This window comes from Molossus molossus, unplaced genomic scaffold (assembly GCF_014108415.1).
Source record: "Molossus molossus isolate mMolMol1 unplaced genomic scaffold, mMolMol1.p scaffold_m16_p_12, whole genome shotgun sequence".
In the NCBI taxonomy this organism is placed as follows: Eukaryota; Metazoa; Chordata; class Mammalia; order Chiroptera; family Molossidae; genus Molossus; species Molossus molossus.
Genome location: NW_023425347.1, coordinates 88,741,295 through 88,757,272, shown reverse-complemented (window position 1 = coordinate 88,757,272; position 15,978 = coordinate 88,741,295). Strand labels below are relative to the sequence as shown.

At 45.3% G+C, this 15,978-nt stretch overlaps 1 protein-coding gene and 1 pseudogene across 1 annotated transcript; one reads left to right on the top strand and one right to left on the bottom strand.

Annotated features, from left to right (window-relative positions):
* The first annotated feature begins 3,745 nt into the window (after nucleotides 1-3,745).
* LOC118627113 lies at nucleotides 3,746-4,432 on the top strand (annotated as a pseudogene).
* A 2,887-nt stretch (nucleotides 4,433-7,319) lies between these two features.
* On the bottom strand, nucleotides 7,320-8,494 carry LOC118626814 (60S acidic ribosomal protein P0-like). The gene is made up of 2 exons (XM_036256825.1): nucleotides 8,385-8,494; nucleotides 7,320-8,321 (listed from the first exon to the last, which is right to left on the bottom strand). Exons 1-2 carry the CDS (start codon nucleotides 8,492-8,494, stop codon nucleotides 7,373-7,375), a joined length of 1,059 nt encoding a protein of 352 aa, XP_036112718.1. The 3' UTR covers nucleotides 7,320-7,372.
* Between the last annotated feature and the right edge of the window lie 7,484 nt (nucleotides 8,495-15,978).

The following is a 15,978-nucleotide window of genomic DNA, read 5'->3' as shown; positions in this document are numbered from 1 at the left end:
CCTGGAGACCTCGGTTCGGCTAACCTCGAAGATCCAGAGCAGCGACTGTTGCGTGAGTTGCTGTGTGCGGTACGTGTTGCAACGGGACATAAGTATCACTCTGTTTTCATTTACTGTAGTTTTTAATTGGGTAAAGCATTATTTCTCTTGACTGATTTTATTTCTCTTTATCGACTGTATTACCATTCCACCCCTACCCTCAAATCTAAGTTAGGAAGCCTCTTACCTAAAACCAAATGGACATCTGGGTCAGGTGCCTCGAATAGCTTCCTCAAGGCATCTACCACCTTGAATTTGTCTCTTAGCTGTGTGTTCACGTCTTTGTCATTGAACCAGTTTTTCATATTTCAGATTCAGTTGTGTATGATTTAATTTCTTTTATTAGGAGTCATTAGGCAGGGAGGGGGAAAAAAACCACACAGGTTCATCCCAACATCACTGCCGGAAAGATCATTGCTCAGCCCTGTTTGCATAGAGCCAGATCTTCCCCGTCCCCTTCCAAGCAAGTCTGATCCGGGTGTGACTTGGTGAGAAGAGCAAGGAGGGAAGAGGAGAAACCGAATTTCTGAACGACCTCCTCACCTGGGTGACTGAAATGGCTGTGGAGCCGACGCAAGACGATGTCGAACTTTTGGTCTCATTTGTGAAAACTTGTGCAATTTTTTTCCTGTGCTACACTACATACAAATTACAAATTAACCCTTGGTGATTGTTGGTATAATGAGCAGTTTCTTTAGGGCTTTCTCTTTCTTTCCGGGGAGCGGGAGGAACAGGAGCGAGGTATCGGCCTGCTCTTCATTTGTATTTTGGTCCCAAAATGTAAATACGGTTTTCTATGTTACTTTTTTGTGGTAACTACCAAGATGAATATTTTAATTAGATAAGTTATATGAAAAGGAAAAGAAATTCCATGTCTAAATAAAAAACAAACAAAAAAATCTCATATATTGTGTCTTTCTCCCTTATTGTGTCAGAGAATGGAAGTCAATCCGAAAATGTCTGGTTCCTGTGCTGTGAGGCAGAGATCTTACTCCTTGGGTTGGGCCTTAAAGGATGTGGGATCTTTGTAGCATAGCCGGACTGGGAAAGGAGAAAGAGCCCTGTAAGCAAAGGGAGCAACTCAGATAAAATGAGCGCCTACTTTTTGTTACCAAAGAACTTATATGCATGTATGCATAACCAATGGACAGAGACAACAATGCTGGGGTGGGGTGGGGGGAGGATCGGGGGGAGGGTGTCTAGGGGGGAAAGGAGGAACATCTGTAACAAAAATTAATTTAAAAAAAAAAAGAGCACCTAGTGGGGACCAGGCACTGTCCTTTGTTATACTTGGAACCCTGGGACTGAGCTCTTAACCCCATTAACAGAAGCTGAGGCTTAGACAGTGAAATAATGCAGCCAAAACTGCATAGCTAAGAAGTAGCAAAGGAAAGGGTTTGAGACTCGGATTGTCCGACTGAAAAGAACGCCACTCCACCTTTCAGTCACTTGGGGGTGTAGAAGACACAGGTCGTCTCTTCAGTGTTACATTGGCTTCCTAATGACAGCATAATGAACACTGACACGGACAGGTCATGTCAACAAGGAATTAATGAGAACCCGCTGTATGGCTGAGCTGTTGGAGTTGTAGCGGTTGCTAATGGAGCTGAGGGCTTGGTTTCAGCTCCTACATACATCCAGTGGATTGGATCTTACCTTAAACCTACAACGTCTCACAATAGTTTTACTACCCCTTCTCATAAAGAGGGCATTTTTGGTATGTAGAGTCTGGACATATTTTTCCGATTCTTTATTGGATCTATTTCTCACTGTTAGAAATTACTATGCATTGAAGTTAATTATGGAACATGGTTATCTGATGGATGGCCTGACCCAGAGTTTATAAATTAGCCCTTTGTCCTTTATTTTATTCAACATTTGCTGAGACAGGACCTGTATTAGACCTTGGGCTACAGACTTAACACAATCAAGTCTGGTGTTCACAGTTAGGTAACTGGCCCTGCTAGTTCTGCACCTACTATGTGCCAGGTACCACTCTGTCTCGTATACACTGTCTCTGTTATCATAATAATCCTATAAGATAGATGGCCATGGCCCCATTTTAAAAATGAAGACAAGCACAGAGAAATTAAGAACTTGCCCAAGGTCACACAATCAGTGAGCAATGGTGCTTTGTGTTGGCCTGACTCCGTAGCACACCTTCTCAGTCACACTTGACTATCTCATAAACAAACACACCCAGTGTTAGGCTTCTGCACCAAAGCTGACTCCAGTGCAAAAGATGCCTGAGCCAAGGCCCTAATCATTTCTAAGAATGAGTTTTTTTTCTCTGCTGCATGTAACTGATGCCCAGAAGAATCCTCTTCCTGGCTTATCACCTTAACAGATGCCCCCTTCGCAGGGTTTCTCACTAGCATTCCACATCCACTTGAGTTTCCCTGGTTATTGGCAAATGGTGACATAGACAGTTTGTCTTCACAGGTCCTCAGACTTCTCTCTGTGATGCCTACTGTCTCAGTCCTTTTCAAAAACTTATGAGGAGCCCTAGCCAGTGTGGCTCAATTGGTTGTGTGTCATCCCATGCACTGAAAGTTTGCCAGTTCGATACCTGGTCAGGGAACATGCCTGGGTTGCAGGCTTGATCTCTGGTGGGTGGGTGTGTATGTGCAGGAGGCAGCTGATCGATGTGCTCTCATATCAATGTTTCCCTTCCTCTTTCTCTAAAAATCAAGCTATTCTTAAAAGAAAAACAACCCACAAACTTATGAGGAAAGTTCAGGTCATCAAAATTGTATATAACTATGCCTGTGTTTCTCAAGCATAAAATTTCGAGTTGGCCTCTAAGCTATGTCCAGAAGTGACATCCATCACATTTCATTGGCTGCACCTAAATTCAAGGGGACAGGAAAGTACAGGTCATCCATGTGCCGAGACACAGACTGGAAATATCTGCTAACAACATCCGAGACTCCAGAGGCAATCCCCGTGCTCTGGGCATCCACAAGGCCACCCGGCCTCGAATCCCACCCTGCTTAGATGTGTGCCCTCGAGCAAGTCACTGAACCTCTTTGTGTCTCACTTTCTCAAAAATGAGAAAAATGCATCAACTTTGCAGAGCCATTGTATAAGGATGCAGTGAGTTAAATAAAACATTAAAGTGCTTAGAAAAGTGCTTTGCAAATAAAAACAGCTCAAGACACCCAGCCGGTGTGGCTCAGTGGTTGAGCGTCGACCCATGCACCAAGAGGTCGCTGTTCAATTCTGGGTCAGGACACATGCCCACGTTGTGGGCCTGATCCCCAGTGGGGGGCATGCAGGAGGTGGCCAATTGATGTTCTCTTTCATTGGTGTTTCTCTCTCCTCCCTTCCTCTAACATCAATAAAGAAAAGAAATAAAATACTCCTTCCTTTTCCAACTGTATATTTATTATTATTTTTTAATCCTTACCCAAGGACATTTTTGCATTTATTTTCAGATAGAGGGGGAGGGTGAGAGGAGGGAGAGAGAGAGAGAGAGAGGAACATCGATGATCGATGTGAGAGAGACACATCGACTGGTTGCCATCCACACGACTCCAACCAGGGCTGGGGACAAACTGCAACCAAGGTACGTGCCCTTAGCGGGAACCAAACCCGGGACTCTGTGGTCCACAGGCTGACGCTCTAACCGCTGAGCCAAACTGGCCAGGGTGCAACTGTGTTTAAAAAAAAAATAAGGTCAGGTGGCCCTGGCCAGACACGAAGAGTTGCATGTGTCGCTTCAGCTGGCGGTAGTGGCGGGAGTGGAGGCGTCGGCGGCTGTGCGACCGCCTGGGTTTGAGAGATGGCTGCTGACATTTCTGAACCGGGGGGCATGATTGCAGAGGAGACCCCAGAAGCAATACCAAGCTAGATGCAGATTACCCACTCCGAGTCCTTCACTGTGGAGTCCGTTCATTACCAACAGAGTACTGGGAATATATGCCTGATGTTGCTAACTGTAGACAGTGGTTAGAGAAGAATTTTCCAAATGAGTTTGCAAAACTTACAGTAGAAAATTCACCCAAGCAAGAATCTGGGATTAGTGAGGGTCAAGAAACAGCAGGGGAAGAAGAGAAGAAAAAACAAAAGAAAGGTGGAAGGGGTCAAATAAAACAAAAAAAGAAGACTGTACCACAAAAGGTTATGATAGCCCAAATTCCCAGAGCAAAGAAGAATATGTAACAAGAGTGTGTGGCCTTGCAACTTCCGAAATTGATCTTAAAGAAGCACAAAGATTTTTTGTTAAAAAATTCTCCTGTGGTACCTCAGTGACAGGGGAGGATGAGATCATCATTCAGGGAGACTTTACAGACGACATCATTGATGTCATTCAGGAAAAATGGCCACAGGTAGATGATGATAGCATCGAAGATCTTGGAGAAGTGAAGAAGTGATTTTGAAAGTTTGTCTGTATTTAATGGTCTGAACTGAGAGTTGATACGGCCAAAGGGAGAGAGGCCTTTTGAAAAAAACATATTTATCCTACAGTAAAACTGTAGACTACCCTCGCCCTCGGCATTTTCACTGTTCTGTACAAGGCTGCTTGTTTGTTTGTTTTTTTATTGCCAAAGTCTAATAAACGGGAGACCGTCATGCTTATGCATGAAATAGAATTTAGTCAAATAAAAATGTTTGGTCACTTGGAAAAACAATAAAATAAAAAGAAAGAAAGAGCCCTGGCCAGTTTAGCTCAGTGGTTGGAGTGTCGGCCTGTGGACCAGAGAGTCCTGGGTTCGGGTCCCACTAGGGGCACGTACCCAAAAATAAAACAAACAACAAAAAAGAGCTCAGGACAGCCCTGGCTAGTGTGGCTCGGCTGAGGGTTGTCCCAAGCACCCAAAGGTCGCCAGCTCGATTCCCAGTTAACACACACACACACACACACACACACACACACACAGCTCAGGACATGGAATGGACATTTAGTAAAGGAGTGTTGTTATTCAAGCTATGAGGAAAAAGACTTCTCCAAGGTAACCCAGCTGGTAAGTACAGCATCGTGATTAAGAGTCTGAGCTCTATAGTCTCAACTTCGCACATAGTGAGTACTCAATGTTAATTAATATTTGGAGAAGGCTCACCTTGGCTGGTTTGGCTCAGTGGTTAGAGCGTTGGCCCACAGATCAAAGAGTCGTGGGTTCGATTTTGGTCAAGGGCACAGACCTCGGTTGCAGTTCGGTCCCCAGCCCTGGTCAGGGTCGTGCAGGAGGCAGCCAGTCAGTGTGCCTCTCTCACATCAATGTTTCTCTCTCTCTCTCTCCCTTCTAGTCTATCTGAAGATAAAAGGAACAAATATCCTTGGGTGAGGATTAAAAAAAAAAATGTTTGGAGAAGGCTCAATGTGGTAAGAATGCAGACTCTGGAGGCCCACAGCCTGTGTTTAAATCCTAGTTCCACTACAAACCAGCTGTGTGACCTATGACAAGTTACTTAGCCATCCCAGACCCCAGTTTTCTCATCTATAAAATAAAGATAATAGTAGGACATTTGTAGTTGTAAAGATTACAAAATAATACATGTACAGTAAAGCCCTTATTGGCACATTATTAGTTCCATAATAGCTATTATTGTTACTATACTCTCAGTTTGCCACAAAGAAGCATTAAAAAGTAACAGAAAAACAGTTTCAGTCTCAGATAGAGACAGGAAAAGGGATACAAATTCAGTTCTTAATCTAAGGAAATGCTTGCAGATGGAGCCTGGGAGTAGGAGCAAGAAAACAAGTGGAAGTTTTTCCTACCTGCCCCAGAGTAGTCCCAGAAGTCAGTGAGCATTCCCATTTGTCTCCAAACACAGGAGTGCAAGAAAAGGGGGCAGGCCGAGTTAGCAGAGGCAAAAGGCTAAGCTAGTTTCTTTCTAATTCAGTCCACTAAGCAACTGTAGTTTTCCATCCAACCAGACGGGGGTGCTGGGCCGAAAGTCCTGCTCTTGGCAACAGCAATAGACAACTATTTAACCTTTTCTCATCGACCCAAACATTTTTCATGCATCATCTCATATTACCCTCATATAAAACATCACAAAGTAGGTAGGTACTCTTTTTCCCATTTACATATGACAAATCTGAGGCTTAGAGAAGCTAAGCAACTTGCCCAGCAGGCCATTCCTAATATTTGTGGTACTGGATGGAGAGTACAAAAGGAAGCACACTGCCCTGGCCAGTTTTCTCAGTGGTTAGAGCATCGGCCCACAGACCAGAGTCCCGGGTTTGGTTCCCACTTAGGGCATGTACCTTGGTTGCAGTTTGTTCCCAGCTGGGTTGGAGTTGTGTGGGTGGCAACCACTCGATGTGTCTCTCTTGCGTCAATGTTTCTCTGTATCTCTTCCTCCTTCTCTCCCTCCCACTCTATCTGAAGATAAATGCAAAAATGTCAAGTGAGGATTAAAAAAAAAAGAAAGAAAGAAAGCATACTTAAAAAGTTATAAATGGAGCTAATAAAATGTTAAATAAAATACAGACTATTCTGCTACTTTGGCAAATAACCCTTCACAATGACCTGGACGGCCACATTCACATTTCTGAGTCTCTTGGAACTCTGCCCTGGAAGGTGGTGAATGGGGGAGAGCCAGACCCTTGCCCCACCCCCTTCTCTACACATCCCTAAATATGTTTCCCTGCCTTGTGCACTTGCGTTTAGATATTCTAAACTGTATTCCCACGTTCTGTACTAGAGTTTTTAAATTGAAAGGGTCCATCAGGTATTCAGCACAAAATGACAAAGGCCACAACATTTCAGAATACTAGGGACCAAGAGAAGATCTTAAAAGCTTCTAGAAAGGGACTTGGGGGGAATCCCAACAAAGAATTAGGAATCAGAATGGCACTGTACTTCTCAAAGCCAGGGAAAACAGAGAAATACCTTCAAAATTCGAAGAGAAATCTATCCTTAAATTACCAAATAAATATAAGAGAAGAATGAAGACATTTAACATGTATGGTAGTTCCTGGGCAGTGTGGTTCAGTGGATTGAGCCTCTTCTCATGGACTGGGAGGTCCCAGTTTGATTCCCAGTCAGGGCACATGCTGGGTTTCAGGCTCGATCCCCAGGAGAGGGTGTGCAGGAGGCAGCTGATAGATGTTTCTCTCTCACATCAATGTTTCTATCTCTCTTCCTTCCTCTCTCTCACTAAAAAAAGTCAATGACATGTATGGTAGTGTGGTAGCCCTCTAAGGTAGCCTCTGAGTTGTACCTACTGGTATTTGCACCCTTCTGTAGTTCCTTATGGGACCATGGGATACTGCAGAATTGACAACATGTGACTTCTTTTTTTTTTAACTTTTAAGAGAAGTACGCCTTTATTTCCTTGTTTCACAAATAAAGTTGGCTGAGAGCTGGTTGCTTTTTGGTGATTAGTCAAAGAGACCAAATCCCATATCCTCGTCCGACTCCTCCGACTCCTTTGCTTCAACCTTGGCTGGGGCTGGGGCTGCGGCAGCAGCTGGAGCAGCAGTGGTGGCAGCGGCCACGGGGGCAGCAGCCACAAAAGCAGATGGATCAGCCAGGAAGGCCTTGACCTTTTCAGCAAGTGGGAAGGTGTAATCAGTCTCCACAGACAAAGCCAGAACCCGCTTGTACCCATTGATGATAGAATGGGGTACTGATGCAACAGCTGGGTAACCAATCTGCAGACATACGCTGGCAACATTGCACACACCCTCCAGGAATCGGGCATGCAGAGTTTCCTCTGTGATGTCAAGCACTTCCGGGTTGTAGATGCTGCCAATGTCAAACACCTGCTGGATGATCAGCCCAAAGGAGAAGGGGGAGACGTTCAGCATGTTCAGCAGTGTGGCTTCGCTGGCTCCCACTTTGTCTCCAGTCTTAATCAGCTGCACGTCACTCAGGATTTCAATGGTGCCCCTGGAGATTTTAGTGGTGATGCCTAAAGCCTGGAAGAAAGAGGTCTTCTCTGGCCCCAGACCAGTGTTCTGGGCTGGCACAGTGACTTCACATGGGGCACTGGCACCAGCACGGGCAGCAGCTGGCACCTTATTGGCCAGGAGCATGTCCCTGATCTCAGTGAGGTCCTCCTTAGTGAACACAAAGCCCACATTCCCCCGGATATGAGGCAACAGTTTCTCCAGAGCTGGGTTGTTTTCCAGATGTCCTCGGATGGCCTTGCGCATCACGGTGTTCTTGCCCATCAGCACCACAGCCTTCCCGCGGAGCGACATGCGGATCTGCTGCATCTGCTTGGAGCCCACATTGTCGGCTCCCACAGTGAAGCATTTTGGATAATCATCCAGAAGTTGGATGATCTTAAGGAAGTAGTTGGACTTCCAGGTCGCCCTGTCTTCCCTGGGCGTCACGGCGGTGCGTCAGGGATTGCCACGCAGGGTTTAAAGACGATGTCACTCTCACGAGGACGCCTGGCGAGAGGACAACATGTGACTTCTAAGGTCATAAAAGACATTGTGGTTTCCACCTTGCTCACTCTTGTGTCCCTTGCTCTGGTGAAAGCTAGCCACCATGGCGTAAGGACACTCAAGCAGTCCTTATGAAGAGGTCCATTTAGCAAGGAACTGGGGCCTCTTTCCAACAACCTTCCCCACCTTGCCAGCCATGTGTGCACCATCCTGGACATGGATCCTCCACCCCCATCAAACTTTCAGAAGACTTCAGGTTCATGACAGGGCCGAGCCAGAACCACCCAGCTAAGCCAGAAATTGTGAGATAAATGTTTTTTGTTTTTTAAAATATGTTTTTATTGATTTTTTAGAGAGAGAGTGGAAGGGAGAAAGAGAAACATTGATGTGAGAGAGATACATTGATCAGCTGCCTTCTGCACACCCGCTACTGGGGATCGAGCCCACAACCTGGGCATGTGCTCTGACTGATGGAATTGGGACCTCAGTCCACGGGATGACGTTCAACCCACTAAGCCACTGAGTTTGGGAGTAACTTGTGACACAACAAAAGATAAATCAGGTATACTGGGGTAGGGGAAGCCACAGTGTTTTGCAGTTCTTCCCATCAAAAGGTGAAGTCTGTCCACCCTTGAATTTGGATTTTGCCAATGAAACTTGTTTTGGCTGAAGGGACAATTAGCAAAAATTATAGAAGCCAAGAGTTAAAAAGTACTTGTGTAGACTTCCGGTCAAGATGGCGGGTAGGTAACCGCGGTATCGCCTCTTCCCACAACCACATCAAAATTACAACTAAACTACAACACAACCGCCATTCAGACCACCTGAAATCGAGCTGAATGGAAGTCCTACAACTACAAAATTAAAGAAGAAGCCACATCGAGACTGGTAGGAGGGGTGGAGGGGTGGAGGGGCTGGTCCCACACCCGCGTGTGGTGGATAGAAATCAGAAGGGACACCTCGGCTGCGAAGGTCCTCCCTGAGGACTGAGGGGTCCCCGTCCCACACCAGGCTCCCAGCTCAGGGTTCCAGTGCCAGGGAGAGAATCCCCATCACGACTGGCTGGAAAAACCAGCGGAAACTGAGGCAGAGGGCAGCTGTGGCTGCGGGAGCCCCAGGCAGATTCTCTTAAAGGGCCCGCGCACGAACTTACTCAGACTTGCTCCCTCCAAGCTCCAAGGAGAGGCAGCTGGAGAGGCGCCAGAGACATACAGGGAAGAACTGAGCTGATTGACCATGGGACAAGGGCTGGAGAGGCAGCTTTCTCCTGAACAGATGTGCTGGTGGAGGCTGATATTGCTTTGGTGAGCCCTTCCCTGGGGCGACAGACAGCCATCATATCTTGGACTCCAGCAACCTGGCTCACACTTTTTGCCCCGCCCCACCCAACCACCCAAGCTATTTCCAAAGGCTTTACCATAGGATTAGTCTGTCCTGGATCTTGCTTCAGAGTTTCCTAAAATCTCTCAAACAAGAAGCATCTGGAATCAGCAAGCGCCATACCTCTCATTAAGTGGCTCCAGGCCTGGCACTAGAAGCAGCCAGGCTTGGTTCACAACTTGCTTTTCCTGGACACCTCCAAGCCCAGCACAAGAAGCACCCATCAGCAGATTGCTTTGTAGCTTATGTCTGGTGGCCCCAAATATAACACAGGCAGTGGCTGACCTTGCCCCAGAGCCAGCACACCCAGTGGGCAGCTTCAGACTACATTGAAACACCACCACCCAACCACCTCCACAAGTGACACACTCAAGGAGCAGACTCCGTTGGTACCAGAGCCCTAATGAAGTAAGTATTGCTCTGTGTGTTGGGCCCCTACACCGCTGATCCTCCAAGGTAGTCAGAGGCCAGTGGTCAGTGGGCACAGTCAGTTCTTGCAGCTGATCAGCCTAAGTAAATCCCTCCCATTGATGTGCCAACAGCAATCGAGACTCAATTACAACAGAAGGATATACAGTCCACACTAAGTGTGCACCTCGAGGGCCCAGCTGGGGTGATCAGGGAGGCTATGCCACTGGATCCTACAGGACACCTACAACAATAGGACATTCTACGAAGCCTAGGAGACATAGTAATGCTACCTAATACATAGAAACAATCACAGGGAAGCATCCAAAATGAGGAGACAAAGAAATATGTCCCAAATGAAAGGAAATAACAAAACTCCAGGAAAAGAATTAAACAAAATGGAGGTAAGCAATCAGTCAGATGCAGAGTTCAAAACACTGGTTATAAGGTTGCTCAAGGAACTTAGTGTGACCTTCAAGGGACTTAGTGAGACCTCCAAGGAATTTAAGGAGACCTTCAAGGAACTTAGTGAGAACATCAACAACCTAAAAAAGGACCAGTCAGAAATGAAGGAGGCACTAACTAAAATAAAGAATAATTTACAGGAAATCAATAGTACAGTAGGTAAAGTCAAGAAGCAAACCAATGATTTGAAATATAAGGAAGCAAAAAACACCCAATCAGAACAGCAAAAAGAAAGAAGAATAAAAAAAAATGAGGATAGTGTAAGGAGCCTCTGGGACAACGTCAAGCATACCAACATTTGCATCATAGGAGTGCCAGAAGAAGAAAGAGGACAAGAAATTGAAAACCTATTTGAAACAATAATGACAGAAAACTTCCCTAACTTGGTAAAGGAAACAGACTACAAGTCTAGGAAGCACAGAGAATCCCAAACAAGATGAACCCAAAGAGGTCCACACCAAGACACATCATCATCAAAATGCAAAAGGTAAAGGACAAAGAGAGATTCTTAAAAGCAGCAAGAGAGCCCTGGATGGTTTGGCTCAGCAGTTAGAGCGTCGGCCCGTGGACCAGAGAGTCCCGGGTTTGGTTCCTGCTAAGGGCACATACCTCGGTTGCAGTTTGTCCCTGGCCCCAGTTGGGGTCGTGTGGATGGCAGCTACTCGATGTGTCTCTCTCACATCGATGTTTTTCTCTCTATTTCTCTCTCCCTCTCTCCCTCCCGCTCTATCTGAAGATAAATGCAAAAGAAAAAAAAATGTCCTTGAGTGAAGATAAAAAAAAAAGCAGCAAGAGAAAAGCAGTTAGTTACCTACAAAGGAGCTCCCATAAGACTGTCAGCTGATTTCTCAAAAGAAACTTTGCAAGCCAGAAAGTAGTGGCAAGAGATATTCAAGGTGATGAAAAGCAACGACCTACAACCAAGATTACTCTATCCTGCAAAGCTATCATTTAGAATCGATGGACATATCAAGAGTTTCCCAGAGAAGAAAAAGCTAAAGGAGTTCATCACCATCAAACCAGTATTATATAAAATGTTGAAAGGTCTTTTTTTTTCAGATAACTTATTGAATTTTAAGAAAAAATTATTACACTTATTAAAGGCAAATTTTTTTTCTTTTTCTTTTTTCCTTTTAAAATCTTTATTGTTGGATGTAAAATGTATTACAGATGTTCCACATTTTTCCCCCATTGACCCCCTCCTCCCCACTCCCACCTTTTCCCACACTATTGTCTGTGTCCATTGGTTATGCATATAAGTTCTTTGGTTTATTTCTTCCCACCCCCCAACCCCTTTCCCTTTGAGGTTTGTCAATCTAGCAATGAATTTGTGCTTCTTAATCCCTTCACCTTTTTCACCCATTCCTCCAACCCCCCTCCCAACTGGCAACCAACAAATTGTTCTCTGTATCTATGAGAATGTTTCTGTTCTACCTGTTCATTTTGTTTGTAGATTCCATTGTTCATAGATATGTATTCATTGCCACTTTGTTTGTTCATATATTTTATCTTTTTCTTCAAAAAGACCCTTCATCATTTCATATAATAACGGTTTGGTGGTGATGAACTCCTTTAACTTTTTCTTGTCTGGGAAAGTTTTTATATGTCCATCGATTCTAAATGACAGCTTTGCAGGATAGAGTAATCTTGGTTGTAGGTTCTTGGTTTTCATCGCTCTGAATATTTCTTGCCACTCCTTTCTGGCCTGCAAAGTTTCTTTTGAGAAATCAGCTGACAGCCTAATGGGAACTCCCTTGTAGGTAACTAGCTGCCTTTCTCTTGCTGCTTTTAAGATTCTCTCTTTGTCTTGAACCTTTTGCATTTTGATGATGATGTGTCTCGGTGTGGGCCTCTTGGGGTTCATCTTATTTGGGACTCTCTGTGCTTCCTGGACTTGTATGTCTGTTTCCTTCACCAAGTTAGGAAAGTTTTCTGCCATTATTGTTTCAAACAGGTTTTCGATTTCTTGTTCTCGCTCTTCTCCTTCTGGCACCCCCAAGATGCGAATGTTGGCACGCTTGAAGTTGTCCCAGAGGCTCCTTACACTATCCTCATTTTTTTGGATTCTTTTTTCTTTTTGCTGTTCTGATTGGGGATTTTTTTGCTTCCTTATATTCCAAATGGATGGTTTGCTCCTTGGATTTACATACTCTATTATTGAAGCTGTGTAAATTATTCTTTATTTCAGTTAATGCCTCCTTCAATTCTAACTGTGTATCCATGATTTCTAACTAGTTCTTTTTAATGCTCTTGAGGCCCTCCCTAAGTTCACTGAGGTTCTCACTAAGTTCATTGAGCATCCTTATACGCAGTATTTTGAACTCAGTATCTGTTAGGTTGCTTATCTCCCTTTCGCTTAGTTCTTTTATTGGGGTTTTGTTCTGTTCTTTCATTTGGGACCCGTTTCTTTGTCTCCTCATTTTGGCTGCCTCCCTGTGTTTGTTTCAGTGTACTACTTAATGAGAGGTATGGGGCTCGCCGAGAACAGATGCTGCTTGTTTGAAAGAATTTAGGAAAAACCTGAAGCAGGATCCCAGACAGGCCAATCCTATGGTTAAGCAAGTGGCAACAGCTTGGTGGGCCTGAAAGTTGGGTGGGGCAGGGCCTCAGGGAGTCAGCAGGGCAGGGCTACCAGTGTGAGCCAGGTTGCTGGAGTCCCAGATATGGCTTCTGTCTGCCGCCCCTGGGAAGGGCTCACCAAAGGAACAAAGGCCTCTGACAGCATGTTTGTCCCCAAGAAAGCCCCCTCTCCAGCCCTCGCTCCAGTGCCAAACAGCTCAGTTCTTCCCTGTATGTCTCGGGCGCCCCTCGAGCTGCCTCCCCTCCAAGCTTAGAGGGAGAGAGTCCGATAAGTCCGTGCGCGGGCCCTTTAGGGAGCTGCCTGGGGCTCCAGCCGCTTCAGCTTCCCTGAGCCTCAGTTTCCGCTGGTTTTTCCAGCCAGAAGTTATGGGGACTCTCTTCCTGGCACTGGAACCCTGAGCGGGGCACCTGGTGTGGGACGGGGACCCCTCAGTCCTCAGGAAGGACCTTCCCAGCCACGGGAGCCTCCTGATTTTTATCCGCCACACTTGGGTGTGGGACCAGCCCGTTGCGCCACCACCGCCCCTCCGCCCCTCCTACCGGTCTGGATGTGGCTGCTGCTTTAATTCCGTAGTTGTAGTACTTCCATTCAGCTTGATTTCAGGCGGTTTTGAATGATGGTTGTTCTGTAGTTTAGTTGTAACTTTGATGTGGTTGTGGGAGGACGCGATACCGCGTTTACCTACCCGCCATCTTGACCTGAAAGGTCTTCTTGAAGAACAAAAATATGAACAATAAAATGGCAATGAATACATATCTATCAATAATTGAATCTACAAACCAAATGAGCAAGCAGAACAGAAACAGACTCCTAGATACAGAGAACTTTTTGTTGCTTGCAGGTAGGAGTAGGCTTGGGGGATGGGTGAAGAAGATGAAGGAATTAAGAAGTACAAATTGGTTGTTAGACTGATGAACCTCAAAGGGAAGCGGGGAGGGAGGGCCTGATGAGATAAACCAAAGAACTTCTATGCATGTATGCATAACCAATGGACACAGACAATAGTGTGGGGAAGGCAGGAGGAGGTGCGGTTGGGGAGGAGGGGGTCAATGGGAAAAAAAGGGGGGACATCTGTAATACATTCAACCATAAAGATGAGTTTTGTTTTTGTTTGTTTGTTTGTTTGTTCTTAAAGTACTTGTGTAATTGGATCTTCCCTCTCTTGCTCCTGGAACTCTGCAACTGCCATATGTGACTAAGCTCAGGTAGCCTGCTGGAGACATGTGGCCCATCACCTCACTATTATCAACTGGACGTGTGAGTGAGGCCATTCCAAACTATCTAGCTGAAGCCCACTGGCCCAGAAAAGAATTTCCCAGGCAATCTACAGAATCATGAGAAATAATAAATGCTTGTTGTTTAAAGCTTTTAAGTTTTGAGGTGATTTGTTACACAGCATAAGCTAATTGATACAACATATTTATTTCCTGCACACGTTTTATTTCAGGAAACTAGGATGTGTTCAAAGCCTGGTTAGTTCCTAACCTTATCCGAATTGGGGCAAGTTAATTCACCTGTCTCAGCCTCAGTTTTCCTCATCTTCAAATTGGAGATAACAATGGGTAATTTTACCTATCAAAGTTCATGTAACAAGTAATTGAGATGAACTACATAATGTGCTTAGCACAATGCCTGGCACATAGTGTTCAATAAATCAGTACAGGATGACAATGATGAAAATGACAAGGAAGCCAAAAGGAAGGAGATATGAGTAAGGCTTGTGTTCGTCTTGCAGTGGAACGCGATCTTTCCCAAGAAAGGCTATTGAGTGTATCATTCAATTAAACAAATATTTACTAAGTTTCTACCATGGGCCAACTCCCTTGCCTGAAAGTGTGATGTGAAAGCAGGAACAATTCAGGACATTGAACTATATTGAACCAGAACTAAGTTTGCCTTTTTTTTTTTTTTCTAATCCTCTCCCCAGGATATTTTTTCTCCATTGATTTTAGATAGAGTGGAAGCGAGGGAGGAAAGGAGACAGAGAGAGATAGAGAGACAGAGAGACAGAGAGACAGAGAGACAGAGAGACAGAGAGATTGGTTGCCTCCCACACCACCCAGACCAGGGCTGGGGATGGAACTTGCAACCCAGGTACTGCCCTTGACTGGAAATCGAACTGGACACCCTTCAGTCCTGGGGCCGATGCTCTAACTGCTGAGCCAAACAGACCAGGGCCATTCTGAATTTCTTTTTCTATTTTATTTTTTTGAATGGTGATCACATTCCTCTAAATGGATTTTAAGGCCCATTAAATGGGTCACAACCAGCCCTTTGAAAAAACTGCTCTGAAATATCACACGGGGAGGGGACTTCAAGGTCATCTAGTCTAATCCTTGCACTTTACAGGGGATAGCGTGAGACTCTGAACCCAAGGTCATACAGCTAGTAAGTGGTAGGCGGTGCTTGGATTTGCATCAAGATCGGACTCAGCTACTGAATTCCTACAACGTGCCACTGCGCTGAGTTCTTCGAGTGCATTCTTTCATTTAACACTCACTGCGATCCTATGAAACATATTATCATGCCCACTTTATAGATGAGGAAACCAAATCTCAGGATGGGGAAAATGACTTATTTAGAGTGTCACACCGTCAGTAGCCGACTCAGGACTTGTCTTCAGATCCGGCCATCCATAAAGCCCATGCCCTCGACCGCGAAGCCCACTGTGAAGAAGGTGGTTATGAATGGGTTCGCCTGGACGTGCATGTGTGAGGTGCTGATAACGCTCTCCCTGCTCTTCGGGGCCTTATCA